This window comes from Panthera leo, chromosome C2 (assembly GCF_018350215.1).
Source record: "Panthera leo isolate Ple1 chromosome C2, P.leo_Ple1_pat1.1, whole genome shotgun sequence".
Classification (NCBI taxonomy): Eukaryota; Metazoa; Chordata; class Mammalia; order Carnivora; family Felidae; genus Panthera; species Panthera leo.
The window spans coordinates 155,910,011-155,937,525 of record NC_056687.1 but is presented as its reverse complement, the minus strand read 5'-3'; the positions used below and the strand labels follow the sequence as shown (position 1 = coordinate 155,937,525).

Genomic DNA, 27,515 nt, shown 5'->3' with positions numbered 1-27,515 from the left:
GCGAAAGAAAGCCACAGTAAGTACATGGCAGCAGAAAACTGAGTTTCCTGGGGCGACGAGGGCTACCAGGTGGCTCAGTTGGTTCAATGGCCTAGTCTTGATCTCAGCTCAGGTCTTGATTTCATGGTTCTGAGTTCAAGCCCCATGTTGGGCTCTGTGCTGGGCGTGAAGCCTACTTAGAAAAAAAAAAAAAAAAAAAAAAAAAAGGAAAAGAAAAGAGAGAAAAGAAATTAAAAAAGGAAAGAAAAGAGAGAAAAACGAAAAGAAAAAAGAAAAGGAGAAGAGAAGAGAAAAGAAAAAAAAGAAAAGACAAGAAAAAAGAAAAAAGAAAAGAAAACAAGAGAAGAAAGAAAAAAGGGAAGAAAAGAAAAAAGAACAGAAAGGAAAGGAAAAGAGAAAGGAAAGGAAACAATTGAGTTTCTCAACCTGGAAGATGTGCCAGTTTAAGGCAGGGAAAGTTGCATGTCTTGGTGCTTTCCTATTGGTTGTTTTGAGCATGATGTGGAAATTGGGATGTTGGAATCTGAACAGACAGGAAAGGAAGAGCTGAAAGCCTTGTCAGAAACCACAGTTCTGGCTTCTGGGGGTACATCAGCTTGGGAAAGGGGTGTCAGGAATGAAAACAATGAGCCTCCAACTCACAAAAATGTGCGTCCAATCATAAGGAATAATCAGAGAGGGGCACCTGGGGGATCCGTCTGTTGAGCATCTGACATTGGCTCAGGTCATGATTTCGCAGTCTGTGAGTTCGAGCCCCGCGTGGGGCTCGGTGCTGACAGCTCGGAGCCTGGAGCCTGTTTCGGATTCTGTGTCTCCCTCTCTCTCTGCCCCTCCCCTCCTGTGCTCTCTCTCTGTCCCTCCCCCGCTGGCACTTGGTCTGTCTGGCTCTCTCAAAAATAAACATTAAAACAAACAAAAAGTAATGATAATCGGATAAATCCAGGTAGAGGAAACCTCTCCAAGACCACTGGCCTGGAGCCCTGAAAACTATCAATGTCCTGAGTGACCATAAAGGCTTGCGGAATGTTCTGAATTAAAGAGGGCCCACGACATCCAAATGCCGCGCAGGATCCTGAAGCGGACTCTGGACGAAGGGGTAAAATGACGGAAGAGGGCACGGTGGGGGCAACTGAGAAAATCTAAATGTGGATTGTGTCCTGCTAAATAAAATTGTAAACGTCTTGGGAGCTATAATTGCGTTTGCTTACGTAGACAATGGCCCTGCTCTGAGAGATACAGTATCGTTGCGTCCAGCATCTTACTGTCAAAAGTTCACTAGCTAGTTGAGTAAATAAATGAACGCAGGGGTGTGTGCGTGCAGGAGAGAGAGAGGCTGAAGCAAATGTTAGTAAAGCGTTAACAGGTGGACCTAGGACACAAAGGTGTTCACTAGTAAAAGTTGCTTACACTTTTGCACTTTTTTCGACATAAATATTTCATCTCTCTCAAAAGGGAGGAAGACAGGTGAAAATTCCGAAAGGCAATTCATAGAACCTTCCAGAGAACCAACAGCAAGTAGTGACTTATTCTCTCCTTCCCCGAAATAACACAGGACACACACCCTGATGTCCACGGTCTTTCAGGGGAGTCACAGGCCCTGAGGCCCTCTATGCCCCCCCCCCCCCCCCCGAATCACAGGGTCTGAGAACTGAGACACGTCCCTGACAAACGACCCTTTGCCTCCGGTTTCAATCCGCTGTCCCCCCAGCAGCACTCTGCAGTGTGACAGAGACCTTTCCCGGTTTTATTTGTCTGCAATGTGCCCCCGATGGCCCGGTCACCTGCAGCAGTCCCCAGCCCCTCTCTGTCCGGCCCACCTGAAATGAGCCTTCCTCCAGGAAGCCTTCTTTGAATTCTTGGCTCCTTGTCTCGGCCCTCAATTTGGCGTGGGCCTCTGGAGGCTCGGGCCGCGTGCTCGGAACTCCACTTGGGCAGTGTGCCTCAGAGGGTACAGATCTGATTGCCAGGGCGGGAGTGTTTTACACCGTGTCAAGTGGAGACCGATCTATGAATGACTTTCAGTCACTGACCACAGTTTCCTGGACAGGCTGTGATATCAAACCTTGCCTCGGGGCGCCTGGGTGGCTCAGTCGGTTAAAGCGTCCGACTTCAGCTCAGGTCACGATCTTGCGGTCGGTGAGTTCGAGCCCCGCGTCGGGCTCTGGGCTGACGACTCAGAGCCTGGAGCCTGCTTCCGATTCTGTGTCTCCCTCTCTCTCTGCCCCTCCCCCGTTCATGCTGTGTCTCTCTCTCTGTCTCAAAAATAAATAAACGTTAAAAAAAAAAACAAAACAACAACAACAACAACAAAAAAAACCTTGCCTCCCACTTTTAGGTGTTTCAGATTCGCTTGCGGAGAGGAGCTAAGGTACGATTTGTTTTTCTATTTTTCCAAACTCGGAGGCAGAATACATGAGCCTCAGCACAGGGTGAAGAAGGTATCCGCCTCTTCAGTTCACCCACAAATAAAGTAAAAGAAAAGCGAAACCAATGAGGTTAAACGACATGAGACGTATAAGAGGGTATTGAAATGAAATTAAATAACGGACTAGAGACGTTTAAATAAAATAAACGAAATTAATTAATGAAATGAACTTGGCCACGTGAAATGAACATGCATGAAACAATAAGCCAAACAAAGTAAGGAAACAGAATACACGAAATAAGAGAAAAGAAATAAAAGGTAAAATAAATACAACTCAATAAAAAAAACCTAAATGACAAAAACAAACAGGAAGAAGAAACAAGATGAAACACAAGAAGTGAATCAGGAAAACATCGTCATCATGGAAGGAGACGGTTAGGCAGGCCCCCGGCGTCGCCCAGGGCTAAAGCTCCGGCCTGGGAAACGCGGGGTCCCCTCGGCTGCGCCCGCGCCCCGCGGGGCTCGCTCGCCGCCGACAGGTGGCGCCCTGGGCCCTGAGCATCCAGTCGGCCTGGCGCGGCCGGGGCCTCGGGGCGGCGTGCGCGCTCGGTGCGCCTTTGCTGCGGGACCTCGGGCGACTCTACAACCTGAGGGCTGTGTCCCCTTCGGTAGAAGCGCACGCGCACACGCGCACACGCGCACACGCGCACACGCGCACACGCGCACACGCGCACACGCACACACGCGCGCACACCCGCGGCTGCTCGCTCTGAGCGCCTGCAAAGCGTCACGTGGAGCTCGGGGTTCCTGCCGCCAGGGCACAGATGCGAGTGGGTCACCCAATGCCTTCCTCCTCCTCCTCCTCCTCCTCGATGGAACGAGTTGTTTTATATAAAATAATTGAAGGCGCTAAATAAAGTGGGAGTTGGAGGCGGGGGGCGGGGAAGAACCTGCCCAGTGGCACAAAGGGAAACGATATCCGTTCAGAAAGTTCCAGAGTAGCTACCTGTGGCTTTCCCGGGGATTCAGTGATGGCAGAGGACGTTTGCAAGCGGCCTTTCCGAAGTCCCAGAAGTCCTCGGCCCGCCGTGCGGGGGTGGGGTGGGGGTGGGGGTGGGGATGGGGACCAGGGGCCGCTCACATGCAAATGCAGCTGTGACAATCCGGCCGGGCGCCTCCGCGCCTCCGGGAGGCCAGGCTGGAACAAAGAATTAGCATTTTCTATATGTGAAAAGCCCGCATTCCTGGGCGGGGAGGCCGCGAGGGCGCCGGCCCCCCTCCCCATTCACACTCCGGACCACACAGAGAGCCTCTCGCGCCAAATGCTCGAAGGTTCGTTTCAGCTTTTCTTTTGACCCGAGCGATGCATACGAAATGTAGATATTTCCCTAAACGCCGGCTTTGACATTTAATGCGATCCTAAGTAGTCTGAAATGTGGACGGGATTAGGAGGAGGCTTGGGGCCCACAGGGACACTTGGCCAAATCCTCCTAAATCCCCCAGGACAATTGTTTGTCACCACACGGATCCCCTTTGCCCCAAATGAGGGGGCTAATGAACTCGGCTGCCTCCCCCCCCCCCCCCCCGTGGCACCCCCACTCCTACCTCGGAGCCTGCGTCTCTGCCTTCTTCTTCCCAGGGAGAAAGAGGCTGAATGTGTCAATTGCTTGCTTTGTGTGTATCCGGGTTTCGTTACTTCAGGCTGGACCAGCCGAGTTGGACCAGTAACCCATCCATCCCGGGCCACTATTCAACTCACTTGATAAGGCTCAGGAGGTCAAGGATGCGGAGGCCCGGCAAACCTTGTGTTAAGTTAATAGGCCGCCTCCACCTGGAAAGAAGTGGGTCCTGGGACACTGCCAGGCCTAGAAAGAAAAAAAAGTCACCCAAAATTCCGCTCAGTGGACCTTGCAGGTCTAGAACGATGTCTTCAGAGTACTTGCAACCCCAGAGGGGGAAGACAACAGCTGACAAGAGACAGAACATAGACCGTGCCTGAAGACGTGCCAAGTTCCACGGTGGGGCTCAACGACAAGGCTCACCAGCCCAGAACATACCCGTGGTGAGCATGTCTGGAGTCAATGAAGACTTGGAGTTTAAGACAAATGAAGCTCCTCGGGGGTTGGGGCCACCGAGAGGCAGTGTGGGATGGCTCGGATGTTGGCATGTTGGAACCGGAGGAGAGAGATTTCTAGGGCGTGGAAGGACAGCAGAGCCCGGGAGGTGGGAAGTGCCGACTCCTTTGGGGAGACGGCAGGGAACCCGGTTTGGGTAACGCGTGGGACATAAAGGAGGGGTCAACGGAGGCTCAGTGGAGCGGAGGAGGTACCACGAAGAGCGCCTTCAGGCCTTCCGGAAGGAACCCCTGGGCGGGATTCAGCACTGTGCTGTAGGCAGTGACCTGCGGGGTTGAGGCAGGGAGACTTGTGACCTGGCGTCACAGAAGGTGAGGACCTGGGCGGGGTGGGTAGAATGGGATGAGAACACAGGAGGCCAGTGTTTACTGAGCAACTACCAGGCCCCCGATCCTGGTATGAAAAACACGAGGCTCCAAATAGAACCGCTGATGCTGAGCCCCTCCTCGCCACACTGAGCCTCAACTTACAGTGTGGGGTCTCCCAGAAACGGAATCTGAATCCAGTTCATCAGATCAGCACCGGTGAGGGCATCTGCCTGATAGCCCTGCCACCACCTGTGGGTAACTCTGCAGTAACCAACCCTCTTGGCCAGCGTAACTTCCATCTTCCATTCCCTTCTGCCATCTTTCTTCTTTTTTTCTTGCTTCCTTCCTTCCTTCTTCTTTCTTAATGTTTAGTTTTGAGAGAGACAGAGCACAGGCAGGGGAGAGGCAGAGAGAGGGGGAGACAGAATCTGAAGCCAAGGATCCAGGCTCCGAGCCGTGAGCACAGAGCCCCGCTCGGGGCTCGAACTCATGAACTGCAGGATCATGACCTGAGCTAAAGTCAGATGCTTAACCGACGGAGCCACCCTGGCGCCCCCTGTCTATTATTCTGTACAGGTCCTCAGAGCCCCTTTCCGTTAGACTGAATGCTGCCCGATTGGAATCGGGTTTCTGCTCAAACTCTTCAACTTTTTGATCCGCCTCAGTTTAGCTTTTAACATTGGACACATCCGAAGTGAAGAGACAAGGTAGTTTACCTACGGAGCCCCTGCTCCTACCACCCGTCTGTGGGCCTGCCTCAACGTGTGCCGTTTCCCTAACGAAGCAGGAAGCGGCCTCTGCTCTGATATCCTTTAGGTCACCCCGTGAAAACGGTGGCGTTCCCATTCGGGGCCCAGGCACTTCCAGCTACAGCGAGGGCCGACCCGGCGGGGAGGTGACTATTAGCGGCCTCATTTTACAGATGGAGAGACTGAGGGGCGAAGCAGCACGACTTGCTCCGGCTCACGCGTCCCACGAAGCCAGTCCACGAAGTCATCGGTCACTTTTCTCCCCAAGGCCTCCCCTCCCCGAGGGGAACGGACTGGAGGCCGAGAGAGGGAACACTCAGGCGAAGGAAGTGTGGACAAGGCCTGGGCCGAGCGGGTCGGAGGCTCACAGGAGGGCCAAGTGAACTCCCTGCGCTTTGCGTTCTTCGCCCCGTTTGAATCGTCGCCGGATCCCGGGGAAAGGCACCCTCGTTTGGCCAAGCGGGTAAGAACCCGAGAGAGAGAGGCAGTCATCCGCCCGGCCGCTCGGGCTGAATGAGCGGTCAGAGAGTGGCACACGCGTGCCGGACACGTCAGGGTGCGCGGTCACGACAGGACACGCTGGCGGAGGGTGAGTGGCGTCCCCGCGCAGGCAGGTGGCGGGCCAGGACGCCGGGGGGGGGGGGGGGGGGGGGTGGGGGACTCCGCGGAGTGGGGCTTGCGGGGAGCCAGCCTCGGATGCGAGGGCCGGGGGTGTAACGGACGACGGTGCCAGCCCTTCTGAGGGTTCACACCTTACGGCTCGGGGACACTGGCGTTCCCGTTCTCGCCGGTCTGTTTGCCCTTTTCAAAGCCGAGTAGGTAGCGGAGCCTGAAGAGAAGCTAACGAGCCTCTTCTCAGCATTCACCTCAGGGGCGCCCGGCTGGCTCAGTCAGTTGAGCCTGCGATTCTTGACCCTGGGGCTGTGAGTTCGAGCCCCGCGTTGGGTGGAGAGATTACTTAAAAATAAGATCTTTTTTTTTTTTTTAAATGTGTATTTATTTTTGAGACTGAGAGAGACACAGCACGAGCAGGGAAGGGGCAGAGAGAGAGGGAGACACAGAATGCGAAGCAGGGCCCAGGCTCTGAGCTGTCAGCACAGAGCCCGATGCGGGGCTCGAACTCACGAACTGTGAGATCATGACCCGAGCCGAAGTCGGACGCTTAACCGACTGAGCCACCCAGGCGCCCCAAAAATAAGATCTTAAAAAAAAGTCACAACCCTCGGACGTAAGGCTTTTAAGATTGATGCCTACAACACCCATATCTGCTTACAGAAAACCATATGCCACAGAAGAAGAGGTACGTGTCACAAGAGAGCCAAAGGGGGAAGAAACCGGGGACACCTAGGACAGACTTCAGGGAAATGGCATTTAAAATCTTTTAGCGTATTAGGATTACCTCACGTAAGAAAGGTGGCGGTCACAAACTGGGACAGGAAGGAGTGGGAGGGCTTCCTGGCTGACGCCAACAGCCACGCAAGTACAGACAGCCACGCGAGCTAAGAGCTTCCGTGGAATGTGCTGGCATCTGCACAGGGTGGACTCTGGAAGGCACGGCTGGGCCGACAAGGCGTCGGGAAGAGTGCTCAGGCTGGAAACTCACCGACCTGGCCTCCCCTTAGGGTGTGCAGGGAGATCCTGGCAACGACAGTGGGATCTCTTTCCCGGCCTTCCCTGCAGCTAAGGGTGGCTACCTGACTTGACCGGACAAAGGAGATGTGAAACTGAGGTCTACTGGGGGTTTCTGGGAAAGTGTGTTCCTGAGAGTCTCCTGTGAGGACAGGTTGCCTTAGCCCTCTTCTTCTTGCCTTCAATGCAGACATAATGATGGAACATCCTGTGACCGGGGACAAAAGCCCAGATGCTAAGGCCAACGGCAGGGAAAACTAGAGCGGAGTCCCCGAGGGCATCACTGAGCACTAGAACCAAGGCCGACAGCTGCCTATGTATCCACTTCTCAAGCGAGAGAAAAAGGCTTTGTTAAAATTATTAGCCTATTGGGGCGCCTGGGCGGCTCCATCGGTTGCGCGTTCGACTTTGCCTCAGGTCATGATCTCACGGTTCGTGGGTTCGAGCCCCGCGTCGGGCTCTGTGCTGACAGCTCAGGGCCCGGAGCCTGCTTCGGATTCCGACTCCCTCTCTCTCTGCCCCTCTCCTGCTCACGCTGTCTCTGTCTCTCAAAAATAAATAAATGTAGAAAAAAAATTTAAAAAAAATATTAACCTATTGTGTACTAACAGCCCAACGTATTCTCTACTTAACACAGCAATATGGGGCCTCACCTGCTCACAGCTGTTCTGCTTTCCCACAAACCAAGTGGCAAGCAAGGAAAGTTCTCATTTCTTGAGATTTATGCAAAGATGTATTGTCCTCAAGTACAATGAACAGGCCTCTCTATTTCACACTACCATGATCCTCTGCAGTTTACCAATTTATAAGTTCTGTGGACTCACTCTCCAGAAATGCCCAGGCCTAACAGTTCTGCCACCCTCCTGCAGCACGACTGGGTCCCCCACAGCTGCTGCTGATCTGGGGCTGACAGCACGGAGTCTGCTTGGGATTCTCTCTGCCCTTTACCAGCTTGTGTTTTCTCTCCCAAATAATAAACATAAAAAGTGGAGAAAGACCCCCCCCCCCACGCCCTTCTCTGAGTCCTTTGTGGGCAATGTCTAGTTACCTCCACAAATACCTTGTTCTGGTAGATATCCCTATCGGAAGCGAGTTCAGCAACAGAGTAAGTCACATCAAGTGTTGAGTAAATGATGTGCTGTTATCCAAACACTTTCCTCTCCAGGTGTGAAAATGGGGAAGTACAGAGATCAGCTGGGGTGTCATACTTCCCTGTCTGAACGTGGTCTCCAAACTGGGGAACTGAAGAGGTGTAGACAGCAAGGGACACTTCTAAACAGCAAGCTTGGATGAACCTACCAAACACGGTCTCAACCAGAAGGTCCCCCAGTTTTTTCTTTTTCTTTTTTTTTTAAAGATTTTTAAGTAACCTTCATACCCCACGTGGGACTTGAACTCACAACCCTAAGGATCAAGAGTTGCATGCTCCTTTGACTGAGCCAGCCAGGTGCTCCTCACCCAATTTTTCTAAACAAGTCTGTATTACGGCTTTTTTATCCCAAAGTTTATGTGTTGACCTTATGGACAAATTTTGGTCATGTCAATCCCATAGCATATACCCGTCTCTTGAAAAGATGCAATTTTTAAAAAAATTATTCTTTCGGGGCACCCGGGTGGCTCAGTCAGTTGAGCGTCTGACTTAGGCTCAGGTCATGTTCTCATAGTCTGTGGGTTTGAGCCCCGCGTCGGGCTCTGTACTGACAGCCTGGAGCCTGCTTTGGATTGTGTCTCCCCCTCTCTCCCTGCCCCTTCCCCACTCACACTCTCTCTCTTGCTCTCAAAAGTAAACATTAAAAAACTTTTTTTTAAAAATTATTCTTTTAAGTAATGTCTACACCTAACATAGGGCTCAAACTTATAACCCGAGATCAAGAGTCACATGCTCTACGACTGAGCCAGCCAGGTGCCCCAGAAAAATGCAATTTTTTAACTTTTCGTTTGCACCTGCACCGGGCTTAGCCATGAACCTGGGGCTCCCTGCTGACAGCCTCCAGAAGCGGGGCCTCTGCCTGAGGGTGCAGGCGGGGTGAACAAAACCAGCGCCCTCAACCGGCTTGCTCTTCATCTCTAATCTTGAAGCAAGTGATTCCTATCAGCCCAGTTGTCTCCTCTGAAGCCAATTTTACTGGCCCCGTGGGTTTCACTCTGCATTTTCTGGTCCTTTCAGTCCCAAGGAGGCAGAAAACACATCGGTGTCCCTCCTCTCTGCCCCCAGGCCAGCTGCTGGGTTGGCTGCTCATCTACTGACAGCTGTGGCAGGTTTGAAAGCTTGAGCACTAAACCTCAGGGGCTAAGACAGTCCAACGGCTGCAAGAACAACAAAACTGTACAAGACTCTTCTGGTAAGACCGTGTTTTAATTGCCTATGACACAGATACATCACATAATGGCTCACAGTTTAAGACTAAAGAAGAACAGATGAAAATGAGTTTGTGAACCCTTAATTTTAACTAAGCTTCCTGCAAAAAGAAAACCAGGGGTTAGAATCGTTTCAAAAGCGTGTCTTCAAAACTAGCACCTTTCACCATCTTTCTTTTATTCGTTCTGCCGTGATACAACTGAAAAGGCCTGTAGATACCCCCCGGTCTCAAGTAACAGTTTTCTGACAGCAAAAATGTCACTTTCTGTGTGCAGTGAAAGCCGGCATTTGGATGGGCTGGACCGGGTGGACAGGCTGGAACACTGGCTTCTTTCTCATCTCAGACAGTGTTTTCACCGCAGGAAGCAGCTGATTCCTTTTGATGATCTGTAAGGCCAGCTGGGTGTTACCTATAAAAACACTTCCCGTTAACGAAGCAGCATAAACACCATCACGCACAAAGCGAGCCATCAGCAGCGTGCAAGGGAGTCAAAGGTGGTCCAGGAGAGCAGCAGTCTGCCGCCGTTGCTGCACCCTGAAGCCACATAACACATCTGTCCCATCCCCTGAAACCGATTTCAGAGACCCGGGGTGCGCCCTGGGCAAGAGCCCCACAGTGATTCAAAGACACAGCCCAGCTTGAGAACTGGTCTCCGAAGGTCGACTGCATGGAAGAGGGCTCTGGGACCAGTGGGCCAGCCCTAATCACAGCTTTCGGGAAGCCAAGGCCAGCTGGGTACCAGGCACTTAAATGCTGGCGACAGCTATAAAAAGAAAGGAACCGGGGCGCCTGGGTGGCTCAGTCGGTTGAGCCGCCGACTTCGGCCCAGGTCACGATCTCGCAGTCCGTGAGTTCAAGCCCCGCGTTGGGCTCTGTGCTGACGGCTCGGAGCCTGGAGCCTGTTTCAGATTCTGTGTCTCCCTCTCTCTGACCCTCCCCCATTCATGCTCTGTCTCTGTCTCAAAAATAAATAAACGTTAAAAAAAAAAAAAAAAATTAAAAAGAAAGGAAGCATGTAAGGATTCCCACGATCAAAAGGAGACACGACTTAGAACTCTTAGTATGTCTGTTTCTTTAATTTCCTCCACACAGGTCTCCTCTCTGCTTCACGCTGTCTTAGACAGGGCCCGCAGCCGTTCTTCTCAGAAGCCACGTCCTCAAGGGTTGTATGTGCTCAGAGGTATGGCCTGGATTTAGGTTTGGATGATTCTCAGCAAAACTGGCTTCCTGTAAAACTCACTAATGACATCTATGTTCCAAGTGCTACAGTGTACAACTCTTAGCGACTGGCGTCCTGACTCATGTTCTCAATTCATTTGGGCTGCCTAAGAGAAAGGTTAATTAGCAGGGATTAAACCGTAATTAGCTGTCAGAAGCTATGCTTCCCTGCCTTTTCACAGATTCAAAAAAGAAGCAGATGTGGCTCACTCACAAGAAGCAGGAATCTGTAAGATACCAAAAGTTCACCGCTAGGAGAACTTGATGGGCAATACGTTCAAGGAAGGCAAAGTTTCAGATTCAAGGAGGTGAAGCAGATACCAAACGCCTGGGGCTCTTTGAAAGGGTCCAGTCCTCCCGAGAGAGAAGACTCACTTACCATTCTGCAGCTCGAGGTAGACCGCCAGTAAGATGGCCTCAGGGGGCACCTCCTTAGGGTGGATCATTGAAGCCGCCTGTGCTCGAAACAAAAAGACCCCCGTGAAAAACCAAAACCAACCGCTGGAGACAAACTCCAAGGAATGCCGACAGGGGAAAATCGAAGCCTACCAATGGCAAGTTCGCAAACTGGTGCAGCTCTTTCTCACAGGAGCTCCCAGGAGCGACTACAGTTCTGCTCTGACATCTGCCCTTGTCCCTACAGACTCAACTGCACATGTAATTTTTAGTTCGATGATTTTCCTTACCTAGGAATTCCTTTTTAAAAATATTTTTTTTAACATTTTATTTATCTTTGAGAGAGAGACAGAGAGACAGAGCACAAGTGGGGGAGGGGCAGAGAGAGAGGGAGACACAGAATCCGAAGCAGGTTCCAGGCTCCGAGCCATCAGCCCAGAGCCCGACGCGGGGCTCGAACCCACAGACCGTGAGATCGTGACCTGAGCCGAAGTCAGCCGCTCGACCGACTGAGCCACCCAGGCGCCCCCATCATGAATTCTTAATAGGGGAAAACTTTTCTTCCCTCTTGGTTTTTGCCTGCTTGGGGTTTTTCTCCCATGTGTTGACTCTATTTGGTTTTAAGAAGATGTCAGACATTTCTCATTCTACACTCCAGTCACTCACTGGTGCAGGTCTGTTGGTGGCTTTCACTCTAGACATCGTTGCATTTATATTCAAATCTGCATGTCCATTTGTGTTCCTAAGTGACAACTCAGTATCGTAGGCCCCAAGTTCCCAACCTAAGCAGTAAGAATTCAAACTAAAAAGAAAAAGTTGGTGACACGGGGGCACCCGGGTGGCTCAGCTGGTTAAGCATCCGGCTCTAGATTTCAGTTCAGGTCATGATCTCATGGTTCACCAGTCTGAGTGCGTGTTGGGCTCTGTGCTGACAGTGTGGAGTCTGCGTGGGATTCTCTCTCTCCCTCTCTCTCTGCCCCTCCACAACACTTGCTCTCGGGGGGGGGGGGAAAAAGGCCACCAAAAACTTAGAAACAAGCATACCACTAAGCATTTTCGATGTCCTCATTCTTGAGGACTGAAATAGCACTCTGTCAAATAAAATAATTTAACTATTTAAGCAACACGCTGTCCTTTTCTGGACCCGAGGGTCACATCTCCAGCTAGCAGTTTCTCCCTGACCAGTCCTGAGAAAGGACGCCGGGCTTGCTCTGGGTCAGCCGTGCCGAGACCAGAGGTCTGTTTCCTCAGGCTGGGCCTCTCTGGGCTGCAGCCCTTTCCCCACCCGCACTATCAGCTCGTATTTCCCCATCCAGTCTCGGGTGCTCTGGTGCCAGGCTGGTCTGCCTGCTCCCTGATCAGAAAGTGCACTCGTACAGACGCTTCCTGACCAGACGGGAAGTCTTAGTCCGTGCGGCTAAGACACGGACTCATCCTGAGAACCACAGGCGTGCAAACGGCTAACAGTAATGCAAACAGATTTCCCCAAATGCTAGGGAGAGAGGAGAGCGAATGCACCGTGGATACGCAGACAAAAATAGGTTTCTGGGGAACGGAGAGCTTCGGGGAGGCGCCCGCCTCAGTCCTCTCTCTCTCTCAGAATGGAATCGGAGCAGAAAATGGGGAGACAGGACTCGCAGGCCCAGCTGTGGAGATGGGAGACGTCTGGGGGACCAGACGCTTGCACAAGGTCAGCTCCCGGCAGCCCCAGGAGAAATCTCGGGTGAGCAGGGACTCGCACCCAGGGCACACGACCTAAGTTCCTCACGAGTGAAGCAGGGAGGCTTTTGTTCCTCTCACCACCGCCCTGAGGGGCAACCACTCGGTTCAGGAAACAGAGTTCACACTTCCGGGCCAAGCCTCATTCGGGCAAGAGCCTCTTCCCAGCATGCTGTGGGTGCTGCAATGTCCACTTTGCCTCCAGGTGGCTAGTTACCGCAGGTCACTTATCGTTCTCTGCGTGGACTACAGTCTGCAGCTTTCCCGCAGGTACGAGAATTCACAGCAGCAATTTTAGGAGACTTGCTGGTGCTGTGCTCACTGGCCGTTCAGCAAGGCTAGTGGTGGGCAGGGAACCTCGGAACCATCTCCGCAGAGCACGGCCCTGCCCTCCCAGGCAGGGCGGGCCTCCCAATTAACACAGGTTCAGGCACTGGATTAACCTAAACCCCAAGGGACCAAAACAACCCCGCCCCTTCAGACCCAGAGCCAGCCCTGACCCATCTGTCTCTCCCGGCGTGGCAGCCGCCGCGGCCACCTGCTGCACGAGAACCTGAGCTAGACTGTGCACGCTGCAGCTTGGATCAAAGGCCCTGTTTGCTCCGGTCACTGGGGTCCATGGGCACTCTCAGAAGGGTTGTTAAATACCCTAGCCCTGCCACTAAGAGCAGTGAGTTTTTCAACTCCTTCCCCGTCAACTTGTGTGACTCAACTGCGAGATGACAGCACACACGTTTCCCTGGATAGTCCCATCACTCAACTTTTCTGATTTGGGATCAGAAGTGCCGACGAGATGCCACTAAGTTAACTAGATATCACTCTTGGCTATTTCTGCACGGTAAGGTTCTTCAATGCTATACACAATATGGTGGACTTCCTAGGAAACTTCCAGGAGCCACCATTATCTCTGGAGAACAGGTTCAATTTCAACGTCAGTTCCCCCGACAAGCATACAGGGACGTGGGCCCTCTCATGTGCTGCCGGTGAACACACCATTCGGCACAAACTCTCCGTATTTGAAGTCTTAGAAGTCTGCATCCCTCTGACCTTGCAATTCCCTTCTTAGGCAGGGTCGTAGCATGCCTACCTGTTTACTGTCTTATTCCCATGGCTTACTGAGAAATAAGTGCTCAGACACTTGCTGAATGATTATCCTTTTGAGGAATTGCCCCTTTCTGAGTCTGTGACATCCCTCTGGAGCTGCCACTGGTGATACATCCTCCCCTTCTATAGGTAAGGGTCCGTGACTCATCCGGGGATGGGCGGGAATCCTAAAGAGGCTCACTCAAAATCTTCCCGGGGCCCTAGTGATGATGCACCATTTCAGCGGCAGGATTCAGGGGTGCATTTCAGGGACAGGCTGCCAGCTCTCTGTCTGAAGTCTCTTGCTTTAGTGCTCCAGCCCCACGGTTCGTACCCTGCCGCCCCATGACCAGTCTCCGCAGCTTCTAGCGTGCCCTTCGACAGCTCTTTTATGCACGTACAAAAGGTCCTTTCACTTAGCAGGTCTCGGATATGTCATCATTTTGCTACACAGAGTTTACAGATGCACGTGTTCGGCTATATGGATGCACCATTACTTAGATGATCCCTTATTTACATTGGTTTCCAGTCTTCTGAAATTTTAATTATTAAAACTATCAGGAAGAACTCTCCAGTAAGTGCCTAGTTCATTTTCAATAGCTGATCGGTTGTTTACCTTGCAAGGGTATTTTTAAGCTTGGGAAAGTAATATTCTGATTTTTAACAAACTGACCAGAGCCTCAAACTCAGCAACAAGACCCATAGACTGCAAACCTTTTGCTGGCCTCACCTGGTGCAGACACTTTCGAGCCTTGTCGTATTCGCTCCGCAGACAGTAGGCGCTGCCGAGATTGAACAGCATCACGGTCCTGGCAGAGGTGACGGAACTGGGGTAGCACTGGGGGGCCCGCTTCCCAGCTGGGGAAAAAGAGCGCGGACCGTGCTGAAGAGGCCAGGGCAAGGGCAAGAGCGCCACCCAATCGACCGCCCCAGCGGCTGCGCAGAATAGAGCTCAGCCCTATTTTTAGGCTGACAAATGAAGGACACAGAAGGCTTGAGTCTATATCTTTGGGATGTGAGCCAGGCTACTTTAAGTATTTACGAAACTTCTTACTCACAGGATTCCATTGCTTCATTTTCACCTTTGTCCGATCCTACAAAGACAAGAAAACAAACCTGAGGGGGGTTGGACAACACGGCGTATTTTCTAGAAACCTAGTCTGTTTATGAAATGGAAAAATCCACTCTATCGAAGCAATCTCTCAGTATGTCGTGGGAGGCTCTACTGGAGGGTACCGGCAGGTAGCCCCCTCCCCCCATGCCTGCATAATAATCTTGAATACAATGAATGCCAGTCTTGCTTCCTTAAAAACTTAGCCATGATTTAAAACTCACTTTTGAATGCTTTCTACTTTTCCCTGGACTGCTGAATCCCTCCAAAGAGAAAAATACAGTATGAGAATCAAAACGAATCGTTCTAGAGGTGCCTGGGTGGCTCAGTCGGTTAAGTGTTAGATTCTTTTTTTTTTTTTTTAATTTTTTTAATGTTTATTTATTTCTGAGAGACAGAGAGAGAGAGAGAGAGAGAGAGAGACAGAGAGCAAGCAGGGGAGGGGGAGAGAGAGAGGGAGACACAGAATCCAAAGCAGGCTCCAGGCCCTGAGCTGTTGGCACAGAGCCCGATGCGGGGCTCAAACTCTTGCACTGAGATCATGACCTGAGCTGAAGTCAAACGCTCAAGCCACTGAGCCAGCCAGGTGCCCCTAAGTGTCAGATTCTTGATAATGCCTCAGGTTGATATCTTGCAGGCTGCAGGATCAAGCCCCGGGGTTGGGCTTTGCCCTGAGCGTGAAGCCTGCTCGGGGTTCTCTCTTCTCTCTGTGCCCGGCTCCCATGCATGCACACACGCTCTCTCAAAATAAATACACACAAACGTTTCAAAACAAAACAAATTTTTCTAATACTACCATGCTTTCAAAAGTGAAAACTGATTTAAAATAGTCTCTCTTTTCTTTTTGGTAAGTAATCTCTACATCCAACACGGGGCTCGAACTCATGACCCCGAGATCAGAGTTGCACGTTCTACCAACTGAGCCAGCCAGGAACCCCTCTATAATGAGCATTTAGACCATATGATAATCAACTCCCAGATCTACCCAGCAAACAATTACTACAAAGTAAGTACAGCCAAATTTGTAGACGGCCAACCTAAAATTTCCTTCCCTTTCCAACTGTGCCCTTCAATTTCCACACATCCTGAGTTACAACAGGAAGGCTGTGGAAATGGTGACCAGTTCTGATCGAATGTGTCCTCACGAACCTTGGTCCTGTTCATTTGAAGAGATGCCCAAGGAAACATCAGTGACATTCTCGGGGTTCAAGTGAGTAATGGCATCAGATATCCTGTCCAGAGAGATGAGGGCTTCTGCAGCATATAAATGGCCCAAAAACCTAAATGAAATAAACAGATCACATACACACAACACCCAGTGTACAACAAGCTTTGGTGTACATATGCTTCATGTATTTCACGTCTATAAATGGATTAATTAAGGGCTAAATTTTATCTCTTTATAAAAGTATCTTAAAATATACAACAATTGTTTATATTAGCTAAGCTGGAACAAATGACATGCGTCAATTAAGAAAGCAGCTGACAACAGGCAAACATACTGTTCTGTTTATGCAGAAAGTAACATCAACATGAAGCTCTGTTTTAGAACGAAGTTCTAAAACAGCAGCTCGGTCGAAGGATGAAGCCATCAGGCTCTGCTGCTGGACGGGTCCAGAGACAGCGGAGGGCCAGACTGGACTGAGACCAGATGTGGGTTGGACCAACTTTACTTCTATTCCAGAGGTTTCCTGCTTTGTCAAATCTATTTTATGCCCACTGACATCAGGACAGATACACATCCCCCTGGCTTACAACAGCCTGCTTCTTCCAGTCCTTTGCTTACAAGATGATTTTTCCCTACGATCACCTGGTTGATTTTTCAAAAATAAAACGGGATTAGATATTTTACACGCTTGCTGAAAATCTTAATGACTTTTTCTACATGAGAACAAAACAAAACTTTTATCGATTTAAAGTTCTCCAAGTTTGGTCCCACGTTTCTATATCCAGTCACTATTCCCACCCCCTCAGAGATGGCTCTTCATCCCACCAGACAGTGTCCTGGGCTGGGCACACCCACTGCTCCCCGGTGGCCTTGCCTTCTTGGGCAAGCCTGGCCTCATCCCCACAAGCCAATATCTACTCCTCTTCTTTTTTTAAAGATTGACTTACTTAGGATTTTATTTGTAAAGTAATCTCTACATCCATGATGGGGCTTGAACTCACAACACCAAGATCAAGAGTTGGAGACTCCACTGACTGAGCCAGTCAGGGGCCCCCCCATATTTTTTTTTAAATTTTTTTACTTACTTAATTTATTTAATCTCTATGCCCAACTCCTTTTAAATGGTTAGCTCAGGTCTCACCTACTATAGCTAGCCTGCCCCAACTGAATCTGTCCCCATGAATCTCAAGCCCTCAAATTTTAGGCTTTTTTCAATATAATCTTTTTAGGGATTTTTTAATATGCACTAACTACTCAAGAGCTCTTTAATTTTTTATTAAGGAATTTCTTCTAAGTACCAGGAGCTGCAATGACTTTTTACTTTGCTTCTCCACCAAATACTCTAACAGAACGGACAAGTTTTTAAAAAATCAGTAACTTCAATTATATTTTGAAATAAGATAATTTGAAGTTTTTCTTTAGTATCCACAAGCCAGTAATCATTGCAAAACACAAACACATATATCTAAAGAACTAGTTCAAATTGTTTTCTGTGAATTTATTTCAAGACATTTTCCGTTTTTAGCCAAATGCAACGCCTTCGTGACACCCAAAGCCAAGAAACCTTTGACTACGTGTCCAGAAAGCAACAAGGAGTGAGGGGGGTCGAGCTGCTGAGCTGCCAGATGCAGAACGACCTACCTGTCTTTACTGGGAAGACAGACAGCGATCTCGCTGTTCACTAAGAAACCAACACTCAGGAAAGGAGAGTTAAGAGAATCAAAAAAGAAATGACCAGACATGACTTGGCCAATCCCCTGAAAGTTGATAAATGAACTTAGAAACCGTCCAACAGAGGGCACGAACCTACTTGGGATTTATCTGAGAATAGGGACCACAATGTCAACCCAAGAATTTTAAGAAGCAGTGAGGACTTGGGTTTCATTTCTGTTGAAAAGAAAAACAGAACACCGCTCTGGCTCTCGCACTGGCCGAGCGCGTCACAGCCACAGCCTGAGCGCTGGATTGTGGCGATGGCTGTGGCAGCCGACCCGGCTGGCTGGGACTTCGCTGGGGCTTCACGGAGCTGGGCGACGGAGCCTCCCCTCAGAGGGAGCCCGCCTGCCTCCAGCTGGAACTCAGGCTCCCTCCCGGCCTGGACGGATGCTGGATGAGGTTTTCTTGCAGAAGGGCAGCTGTCTTAGGTCTGAATTGTGGCAGTCTCTTACCTCACCGGATGCTCTTTTTTTTTTTTTTTTTTTTTTTTGAAATACAAACGTGTGTTTGGGGAACACTGGCCTGAAACAGCCTTAATCGATGTTAATTTTAGATGCTTGTATACAGTAATACGTTTTCTTGAAGACAAAAATAATTAAACGTTAGCAGAATTATCCCTCAGAGTCCGATCTCACAATTCTAAGCACTGCACATTATAAACAAGAGCACTAAAACGCAAGAGTAAGTCATTCTATTTTGGAGATCATAAGTATTCACCCACAGGATGAATGAGAAAAACAACTTTCCTAATGGTATGCAGAGTATTTGTGGCTTTGAGTAAAAGCCGCATACAAAGATTCAGAGGGCGCCGCTTCTCATTCAATTTCCATAAAAGGAAAGATGTACTTTAGCAAATGTTAGAATGACAATGACACTACTAGTGAGGAGGCCTCTGCGGAGTCTGAATAAAACTCCTGTACTCAGAATGCTTGTCGGCCCCTTGAAACCGCAGTCCTTGCATCAGATTTATCCCGTTGAAGAAACTCCTTGTCGTGTGGGACTTCTCCCTGAGGACTCCCTTTATCTGGGGGACCAATATGTGGACACGCGCTCCAGACAGGCCCAGCAGCGGACAGGAGACACTGAGCAGTTCCCACTTCCTGACGCCCCGTCCAGCAAACGCTATCGCTGTTAATCCTTGAGGTCCAAGGGAAAAGAGCCTCACACGGAATTACCAAATTAATGCTTCAATCAGTTGCCTTGTCTAGATAATCTACATCCCACCGAGGGGGCAAAAAGCAGCAATATGCACCAAAAACTATCGAAAACCCCCACACAAAACAAACCCGGACGCACAGGGCAAGCCACACTTACTTAAGGGATCCTGACAGCTTGGGCTGCTGAAGAAGTTTATCTGCGTGATTCAAAGCCATAAGGTTATCACCTAAAGCCAGAGCCACGTAAGCACTGCAGGCAAGTATGGAGCATCTGGAACACAAAAGGGAAGGGCTGAAAACCTGAGTTACAAAATTGACAACAGCTGTATTTGTTATTCAATAGGAAAGAAGGCCCTGATTATAGCTGTGACAATCTGGAAAGGAGGAAGCCACGGTTAAGCGTTAGGATGAAGGAGAAACTACCATCTAAGGCACGCTGTGCTGCCATTTACCTAAATCACCTTTAGCTTCCATCCGGCTGACTCCCATCTCTAACAAAATAACCAAAAGAGTTACAATATATATTTTGCCTGTCAAAAAAAGGATGCAGTTACGGGCCTAGTGAACTTACTTCCCACAGAACATTTAACATCCTGGAAATACAGTTACAGAAGCAGATCTTATTTTTTCAAACCCATCTCCTGAAGAAATACAATCAAGTTACTAACAAATCCACTTAGCTTCCTGTAAAGTGTTCCTCTCTGAACCTGTTAAGAAGTCTATAGTTCTCCCTAAGCAACGGTATCAAGACTAACTAAAAGAATTCCATTCACCTACACACTATGTGAATATTCAAGAGAGAAAGCAGGCTGAAAAGCTACGTGTGAAGATAAGAAAATTCAGGTTACGTTGATTTTGCTAAGTTGGGCTGGAAAGCTAAATTTCCATTCGGTTTTCTACTTAACGGGCAGCTCATTTACGGCAGGTCTAGCCAAGGACTTGGCACTAATAGATCACTTGAATGTTAAACAACCGCTCTAAAAAGCGATCTTAAAATAAACCCCTGTCAAGTAGAAATGAGGTCTGAATGGCCAGCCACAAGGGAACCAACGAAGATACAGGGTTTTGAGCTATGTTTACAAATTACAGTACATATGTGTATCATTAAGTGCATTTGGGTTGTGATTTCAGGCTAAGCAAAATGGAACCACTGCATCACCGCAGTTTTCTAGTAATCTGAAATCCTCTGACTAGAAACGGCCCTTCTGAAAGCACAGTGGGGCAAATCCAGAAGCGACCTGCTGTTTCCGCTTCACTGGATGACTCCTGGTTTCTGGAACCTTGGAAACTTGTCCACTGAAGGCAAAGTGCTCCCTCGGCATCGAAGAACACAGAAAGGTAGACTGGTCCCAGAGGAAACACAAGGAAATGGACATTTACGGCCTTAAGCCACAGTGGCAGGGCTGAAAGAGTGCCTAATGCGGTCCCTTGTTTTATGAAGGTAGAAACTGAAATCCGAAGTCATTAAATATATTCCCTAGCTTAGAGTGTGTGTGACTTGAGTCGGGACTAATATTGATCCCCAATTCACCGCCCTTCCCATCCGATCACAGTGGTACTCTATCAGTTCACAGGACAGCCTACAGATAAAACAGAAAGGAGGGATTATGTTACGATTTTTCTAATGCATGTATACCTATGCACACATAGGTACTCAAACTCGTCTTTTTAAAAGGGAAGAAAACAGGGGTGCCTGGCTGGCTCAGTCAGTAGAGCATGTGACTCTTGATCTCGGGGCTGTGAATTCAAGCCCCACGTTGGGCATGGAGCCTACTTAAAAAAAAAAAATAAATAAAATAAAATAATAAAATATAAATAAAATAAAATGGAAGCAACCAATGTACTCCAAACATCAGCAGTTTCAATTTTCTAACTGAACTCCTAATTGAAAATCTGAACCCTGTTCACAGAAAAGAGCAAAAGCAGGCAAGGAGTGTCATTCTCAAAGGGATATGTCAGTGTTTCCAGGAGCTGTCTCGACCAGCCAGGCTGCTCTGTGGCCACAGCCTCTGGGCAACATCCCCTTCCTCATGGGCCCAGAGGAGGGAGACCTTGGCTAGTTCTCTCCCCTGTGCAGAAGCTCCTCACTGCCTAGCTCTGTCCTGAGATTAAGGGGGACTTAATTTCCTCTTTTGGCTTATCTGTAGTTTTGACTTTATTGTTTTTTAAAAATTTGCCGTGAGAAAATTTTGCTTTAGGTTTGTTTATTTTGAGAGAGAGCGCAAGTGGTGGGGGGGATGGCAGAGAGAGAGAGACAGAGAGAGAGAGGGGGAGAGAGAGGGAGGGAGAGAATATCCCAAGCAGGCTCGGCGTTGCCAGCACCGAGAGCCAGAACTCACAAAACCGGGAGATCACGACCTGAGACGAAGCCAAGAGTCAAGACGCCTCACTGACTGAGCCACCCAGGCGCCCTGTAGTTTCCATTTTAAAATGGCAATGAATACCCATTCACTAGCCAGGTACGTATGTACTGCCGATGAAGACAAACGACTGTTAAAGCCTGAGTCTCCGTCTCCAGAGGCCCAAGGCCTCCCATGGGCTTAGGGCCTATACGAATGACCATCACAAAGTTTCATGTCCATTTTCATTCATGACTTGGCCGAAGGTCAGGGCAAAACATAAGCTCCTTAAAAGCAGAAGCCCACTATCTTTTGTCTCCTGCCCACAGACTATCGCAACTCCTCAGCCTCTGTGCAGGCGGTGGCTAACAGGTGAGGCCACAGCTTTCGGTGTTTTTTCTGACTCAGGCACCCAGACCTCTACCTGTCCTGCTGGGAGGCTGCCTCGAGGACAAAGCTCCCTCAGACAGGGGAATGTCCCGCAAGCTGTGGGGCCTGGCGTCCGGGACGGCCACACCTTGGGGCTGGCTTGCTGGGAAAAGCCTGCCCCAGCCTCTCCCGACAGTGGGGGGCTATTACTGCTCCAGCCCCCTGTCAAGCCCACTTTGGGTCCAGAAATCAGTCATGTAAGATTGCAGCAGGTTCCTGTTGCATGTACCAGGTACAATGTGGTTTCCTCAACTTTTACCTCTTCTCCCACAAGGTATCGTGTCAAATCACAACAACGATCTCTCTTGTCAAAAATACTCACGTATGTGAACGTGGAACTCTGTGGGCTGGCATTCTGATCAAGAGCTGTCAGGACTAAGCAAGCATCACTGCACGAAACTCAAGCCAACATTTATGGCTCCTCTTTCCTCGGTGCCTCACAATCTGCCCCAGCTTCTCATCCTCCTCCTTTCATCCTCCTTTGCCTCTTAGGAGTCAACACTCCACTGTGCGTAATTCCTGTAGGGCTCGAACACTGCAAACACACACAGCTCGGTCTACCAAGCCCCTGGAGAACTCACTTTACTTTTGAGAGCTGCTACTTAAAATACCAAGCCCCCCCCACCCCTACCCCACTGCTTCCTCGAGTCACTGTCCAATCTGCTTTACCAAGCACTCAGTGGATCTGACAGGTCACCAGACTGGAAGAACTATACCTCAAGGGAAGAGACACAGAGCTTCTCCCGGCCCCTCTCCCCCTCCCATGGAGGGTCTGTCACAACCCCACATTCTCTCCTCTGCATGCTGGAGGAGCTCGCTCTGGGTCCACAGACCGCCAACCCTCGGAAAGGAGAGAACAAAAAAAAAGAAAAGAGAAAGGAAAGAAATGGGGGTGAGGACTTTCCTTAAAGCACCAAGCCATGTAAGACCGGGCATCAAAATCTGCCAAGCCACACACTCTGTAAGTTAAATGAATGTAAAACAAATGTCTGAAATAGTTTAACCCTTATTAAGAGAGGCTAAAATGGGGGTAAACTTACTCACCATTTGTCAAAGGAAAATACATTTACAAAGCAATCTTATAGTGAACATTGTTTGAAAAATCGGCCCCAAAAAATCCAATGAAGAGGGGCGCCTGGGTGGCTCAGCTGGTTGAACGTCTGACTCTTGATTTCAGCTCAGGTCACGATTTCACGGTTTGTGGGCTCGAGTCCTGCATCAGGCTCTGCACTGACAGCGCGGAGCCTGCTTGGGATTCTACCTCCCTCTCTCTCTGCTCCTCTACTGCCCGTGCTTGCTCTCTCTCAAAAATACATAGACAAACATTAAACACACAAAAAATCCAACACAGAATTTCTTCTGGGTCACCTTGTGTGGCTCAGTCGGTTGAGTGTCCAACTTTTTTTTTTTCAGTTTTTTTTTAACGTTTATTATTTTTGAGAGAGTGAGAGCCAGAGAGCAAGCAGGGAAGGGGCAGAGACAGAGGGAGACACAGAATCGGAAGCAGGCTCCAGGCTCTGAGCTGCCAGCACAGAGCCCGATGCGGGGCTTGAACTCACAGACCGCGAGATCGTGACCTGAGCTGAAGTCGGCCACTTACCCGACTGAGCCACCCAGGGGCCCCAAGTCCAACTTTGACTTAGCTCATGATCTCACGGTTCGTGAGTTCGAGACCTGCATCGGGCTCTGTCAGCACAGGGCCAGCTTCGGATCCTCTGACCCCACCCTCTGCCCCTTCCCGGCTTGCATATACTCTCTTTCTCAAAAATAAACAAACATTAAAAAAAAATACAAACGGGAGCACCTGGGTGGCTCAGTCGGTTAAGCGTCCGACTTCGGCTCAGGTCACGATCTTGCAGTCTGTGAGTTCGAGCCCCGCGTCGGGCTCTGTGCTGACAGCTCGGAGCCTGGAGCCTGCTTTGCATTCTGTGTCTCCCTCTCCCTCTGCCCCTCCCCAACTTGTGCTCTGTCTCACTCTGTCTCTCAAAAATAAATAAATGTTAAAAAAATAAAATAAAAAAGGATTTCTTCCAAGCTGATTATGGTACTAGATTTTATAATTAAAAAAAAAATAATAATAATAATAATGAGGGCGCCTGGATGGCTCAGTTGGTAGGTCACACAACTCTTGATCTTGGGGTCATGAGTTCGAGCCCGACTGTGCGTATGGAGCCTACTTAAAAAAAAAAATCCTTCAAACTATTTCCATGTATTTACAATAATCTCCAAAATGTTAAACTTGTCAACTCTCAAATCTTAAGAAAATTTAAGAGGTAAATAAGTTTTTCACGTCATGTCTTCCATAAACATTTTGCTTTCTAATAACAGCTTTCTGCAAAAACGCTTACTCACACACCCCAATCCAAAACAAACGAAGCCCAGCACAAAGAAGCTGAAAAAAGGTTTTTTCAAGCAAATCTACCATGCCAAAGGACCCAGTCCTAGCCTAGGCAGCAAATCAAATTCCTGAAGCCACAGACACAGCATTTTACACTCAGGACCTGAAGACCGCCCAACCCCATTCGCTTACGTGACAAAAAAGAAAAGTAAGGCCTAGAGGGGTTAAATGATTTGGTAAATGGCTGCGGTGGCCCTATGGGGCTTCCACAGAACGGCAGACGACGGAAGAATTATCCGAACACTGCTGATGTGAAAGAAATGTCACACACGCATGTTCCTTCTTTGGTAGAACTGAGTCTAAATGGACACATTTCAGTAAGGACCACATACTTGGTCGTAAAAGCAACAAGAGGTTCAAAACATTATTAGCCATAATTCCGTTCTAGGTAGGTCTCATGAGCTATAACATAGCCACCAGACTAAAACTGAAAACAAATAGGATTCTTTTTTTGTTTGTTTATTTATTGTGAGAGAAAGAGAGAGTGTACAAGTAGTAGAGAGAGAGAGAGAGAAAGAGAGAGAGAGAGAGGGAGGGAGGGAGGGAGGGAGGGAGGGAGGGAGAGAGAATCCCAAGCAGGCTCCATACAGTCAACATGGAGTCCAATGCGGGCTTGAACCCACGAACCCGAGACCACGACCTGAGCCAAAGTCAGATGCTTAACCGACTGAGCCATCTAAGCACCCCAAAATAGGATTACGTACACTAGAACTGTCTGTAGTATTTATGTTATTAAGCATTTGTTTGATTCATCTTTTTCCCATAAAAACTGGGTCTTCAGAGGTCCCTTTTAACTGAATGGGAAATCACTCACTTAGTATCAGAGTCTAAATGAACTCATTAAAGTTCCTTAATTTATACTTGTTAAATAACTGGGCTTAATTAAATTTGATCTGAGCACTTTCTTTTTATCCATTTTTATAGTTTCTTAAAAAAAAAGACAAATTGAAATTTCACTTTTATTTTGTATGCTGTAATTAAAATTTTCTCATACAGACATTTCCCATGTGGGCCCCCAAATTATTTCCTATTATTTTTCAGTTCTGTTACACTTTTTTCCCCAAGTTCTAGACAGATTCCATTTCAGTTTCAGAAATTAAAGGTTCAGCTAATATCACAATCTCAGAATGAATAACAAAGATGCCCTATTAAATGCAGACTCAGTACATACCCAAGACTGCTATTAAACCACTAAGCAATAATGAAATGTTAATATGTGACTGATCATATGAACTTACTTCTTTACTGTTAGTAAGGTATTACTATGCAAAAGAATTAAGCTGAGACCTTACCTCTTAACATATGTAAGTTAACTCAAAATGGATCAAAGACCTAAATGTAGCAGCCAAAACTATAAAAGTCTTAGAGGAAAACATAGGGGTAAACCAGCATGACCTTGGACTTGGTAAAGGATTCTGAGATATGACACAGAAAGCATGATCAAAGGAAAAAAAAATAGGTAGGTTGAATATCATTGAAATGAAAAACTTTTACCTCAGTTCTATTTTTTTTAACCTCAATTAAAATGAAAAACTTTTGTGATTCAAACGCTACTTTCAAAAAAGTGAGAAGACAACCCACAGAATGGGAAAAAATATTTGTAAATCACGTATCTGATAAGGGTCTTGTGTCTGAAATACGTAAAGAACTCTTACAAGTCAACAATGAAAGGGTGATAACCCAGTTACAAAATGGGCAAAGGATCTGCATGAACATTTCTCCCAGGAAGATACACAAATGCCCAACGAGCACATGACAAGAAGCTCAACATCATTCGTCTTCACGGAAAGGCAAACCTCACCCACCGCGAGACGCCAGTTCACACCCACTACAAGGTGCAATCCAACTGCGGGCAAATCACAAGTGCTGGTGAGGATGTGAACAAAGTGGAATCCTCACATTCTGTTGGTGGGATCATAAAATGGTACGACCCTTCTGGGAAACAGTCTGGCAATTCCGCAAATGAGAAACAGAATTACTACGTGACCTGGCAATTCTGCTTCTAGGTAAATATCCAAGAAAGGTAAAAACATACGCCTACGCAGAAACTTGTACACAAATGCAGGTAGCAGCATTATTCACAATAGCTTTAAGACAAATAATCCAGGGGTGCCTGGCTGGCTCAGTTGCTAGAGCACATGACTCTTGATCTCAGGGTTTTAAGTTTGAGCCCCACGTTGGGTGTGGAGATTACTCAAAAATAAAGAAATTAAAAAAATCTTAAAGACAGACAAATAATCCAAATGTCTTCCAATGGATGAATGGATAAATAAGGTATATCCATATGATGAAATATTATTCAGCAATAAAAACGACTATGGTACATGCTACGACTTGGATAAACCCTGAAAACATTATCCTAAGTGAAAGAAGCCAGTCATAAAGGCCCACATATTACTTTGATTCCACTCATATGAATGTCCAGAACACAAAAACCCATAGAGTTAGAAGGTACATTAATGAGGGCTGGGGAGCAGACTGGGGGCAGAGGAAGGACAGTGAAAAGGGTGCCTGGTTTCTTTCTGAGGTGCTAAAGTGTTCTAAAAGTGACTGTCGTGATGGTTGCACAACTCTGTGAATATACTAAAAACCACTGGATTGTAAATTTTAAAAGGGCAAATTGTATGATTTTTGAGTTATATCTCAATAAATCCATTTTTAAAACGTAAGGTAAAGGGCACCTGGGTGGCTCAGTCAGTTAAACATCTGACTCGATCTCGGCTCAGGTCACGACTGGGCTCTATGCTGACAGTGTAGAGCCTACTTGGGACTCTCTCTCCCTCTCTCTCTGCCTCTCTCAAAATAAACAAACTTAACAAAAATGAAAAAAAAAAAACCATAACGTATCAGTAGACAGTAAATGTTTGGCTGTTTTGTTTTTTGTTTTAAATTAGAAAGATTAAAAGAAAAGAATGCCTTTATAACTGTTTACAAGAAAATCATGATCTCTCAAATGCATGTGGAAACATTAATATTTCAATCAAAGCAGAGAGCCAAAATATCAATCCTGCACAACTGTCTTCATTCTAAGATTCATCTGGACATTAGGCCTTTTAAAGACAAAAATGTCAGACTTTAAGCTGTATTACAAAGCTGTAATCATCAAGACAGGATGGTACTGGCACAAGAACAGACACTCAGATGGATGGAACAGAACAGAGAACCCAGAAATGGACCCACAAACGTATGGCCAACGAATCTTTGACAAAGCAGGAAAGAATATCCAATGGAATAA

The 27,515-nt window shown here is 48.2% G+C and overlaps 1 protein-coding gene across 7 annotated transcripts in view; it reads right to left on the bottom strand.

Annotated features, from left to right (window-relative positions):
- Positions 1–9,523: 9,523 nt before the first annotated feature.
- Positions 9,524–27,515, bottom strand: part of CNOT10 (CCR4-NOT transcription complex subunit 10) — a 71,223-nt gene continuing 53,231 nt past the window's right edge. For 5 of the 7 annotated variants that reach the window (XM_042903825.1, XM_042903823.1, XM_042903824.1 and 2 more), the window contains 6 exons: positions 19,272–19,406; positions 16,223–16,353; positions 15,021–15,056; positions 14,693–14,820; positions 11,144–11,219; positions 9,524–9,955 (listed from right to left, as the gene is read on the bottom strand). In XM_042903825.1, the coding sequence (XP_042759759.1) occupies positions 9,804–9,955; positions 11,144–11,219; positions 14,693–14,820; positions 15,021–15,056; positions 16,223–16,353; positions 19,272–19,406 (658 nt within the window). In that variant the 3' untranslated portion in view covers positions 9,524–9,803. The remainder of the gene's footprint in view (positions 9,956–11,143; positions 11,220–14,692; positions 14,821–15,020; positions 15,057–16,222; positions 16,354–19,271; positions 19,407–27,515) is intronic. The other 2 variants (XM_042903822.1, XM_042903820.1) reach the window with 1 other exon arrangement.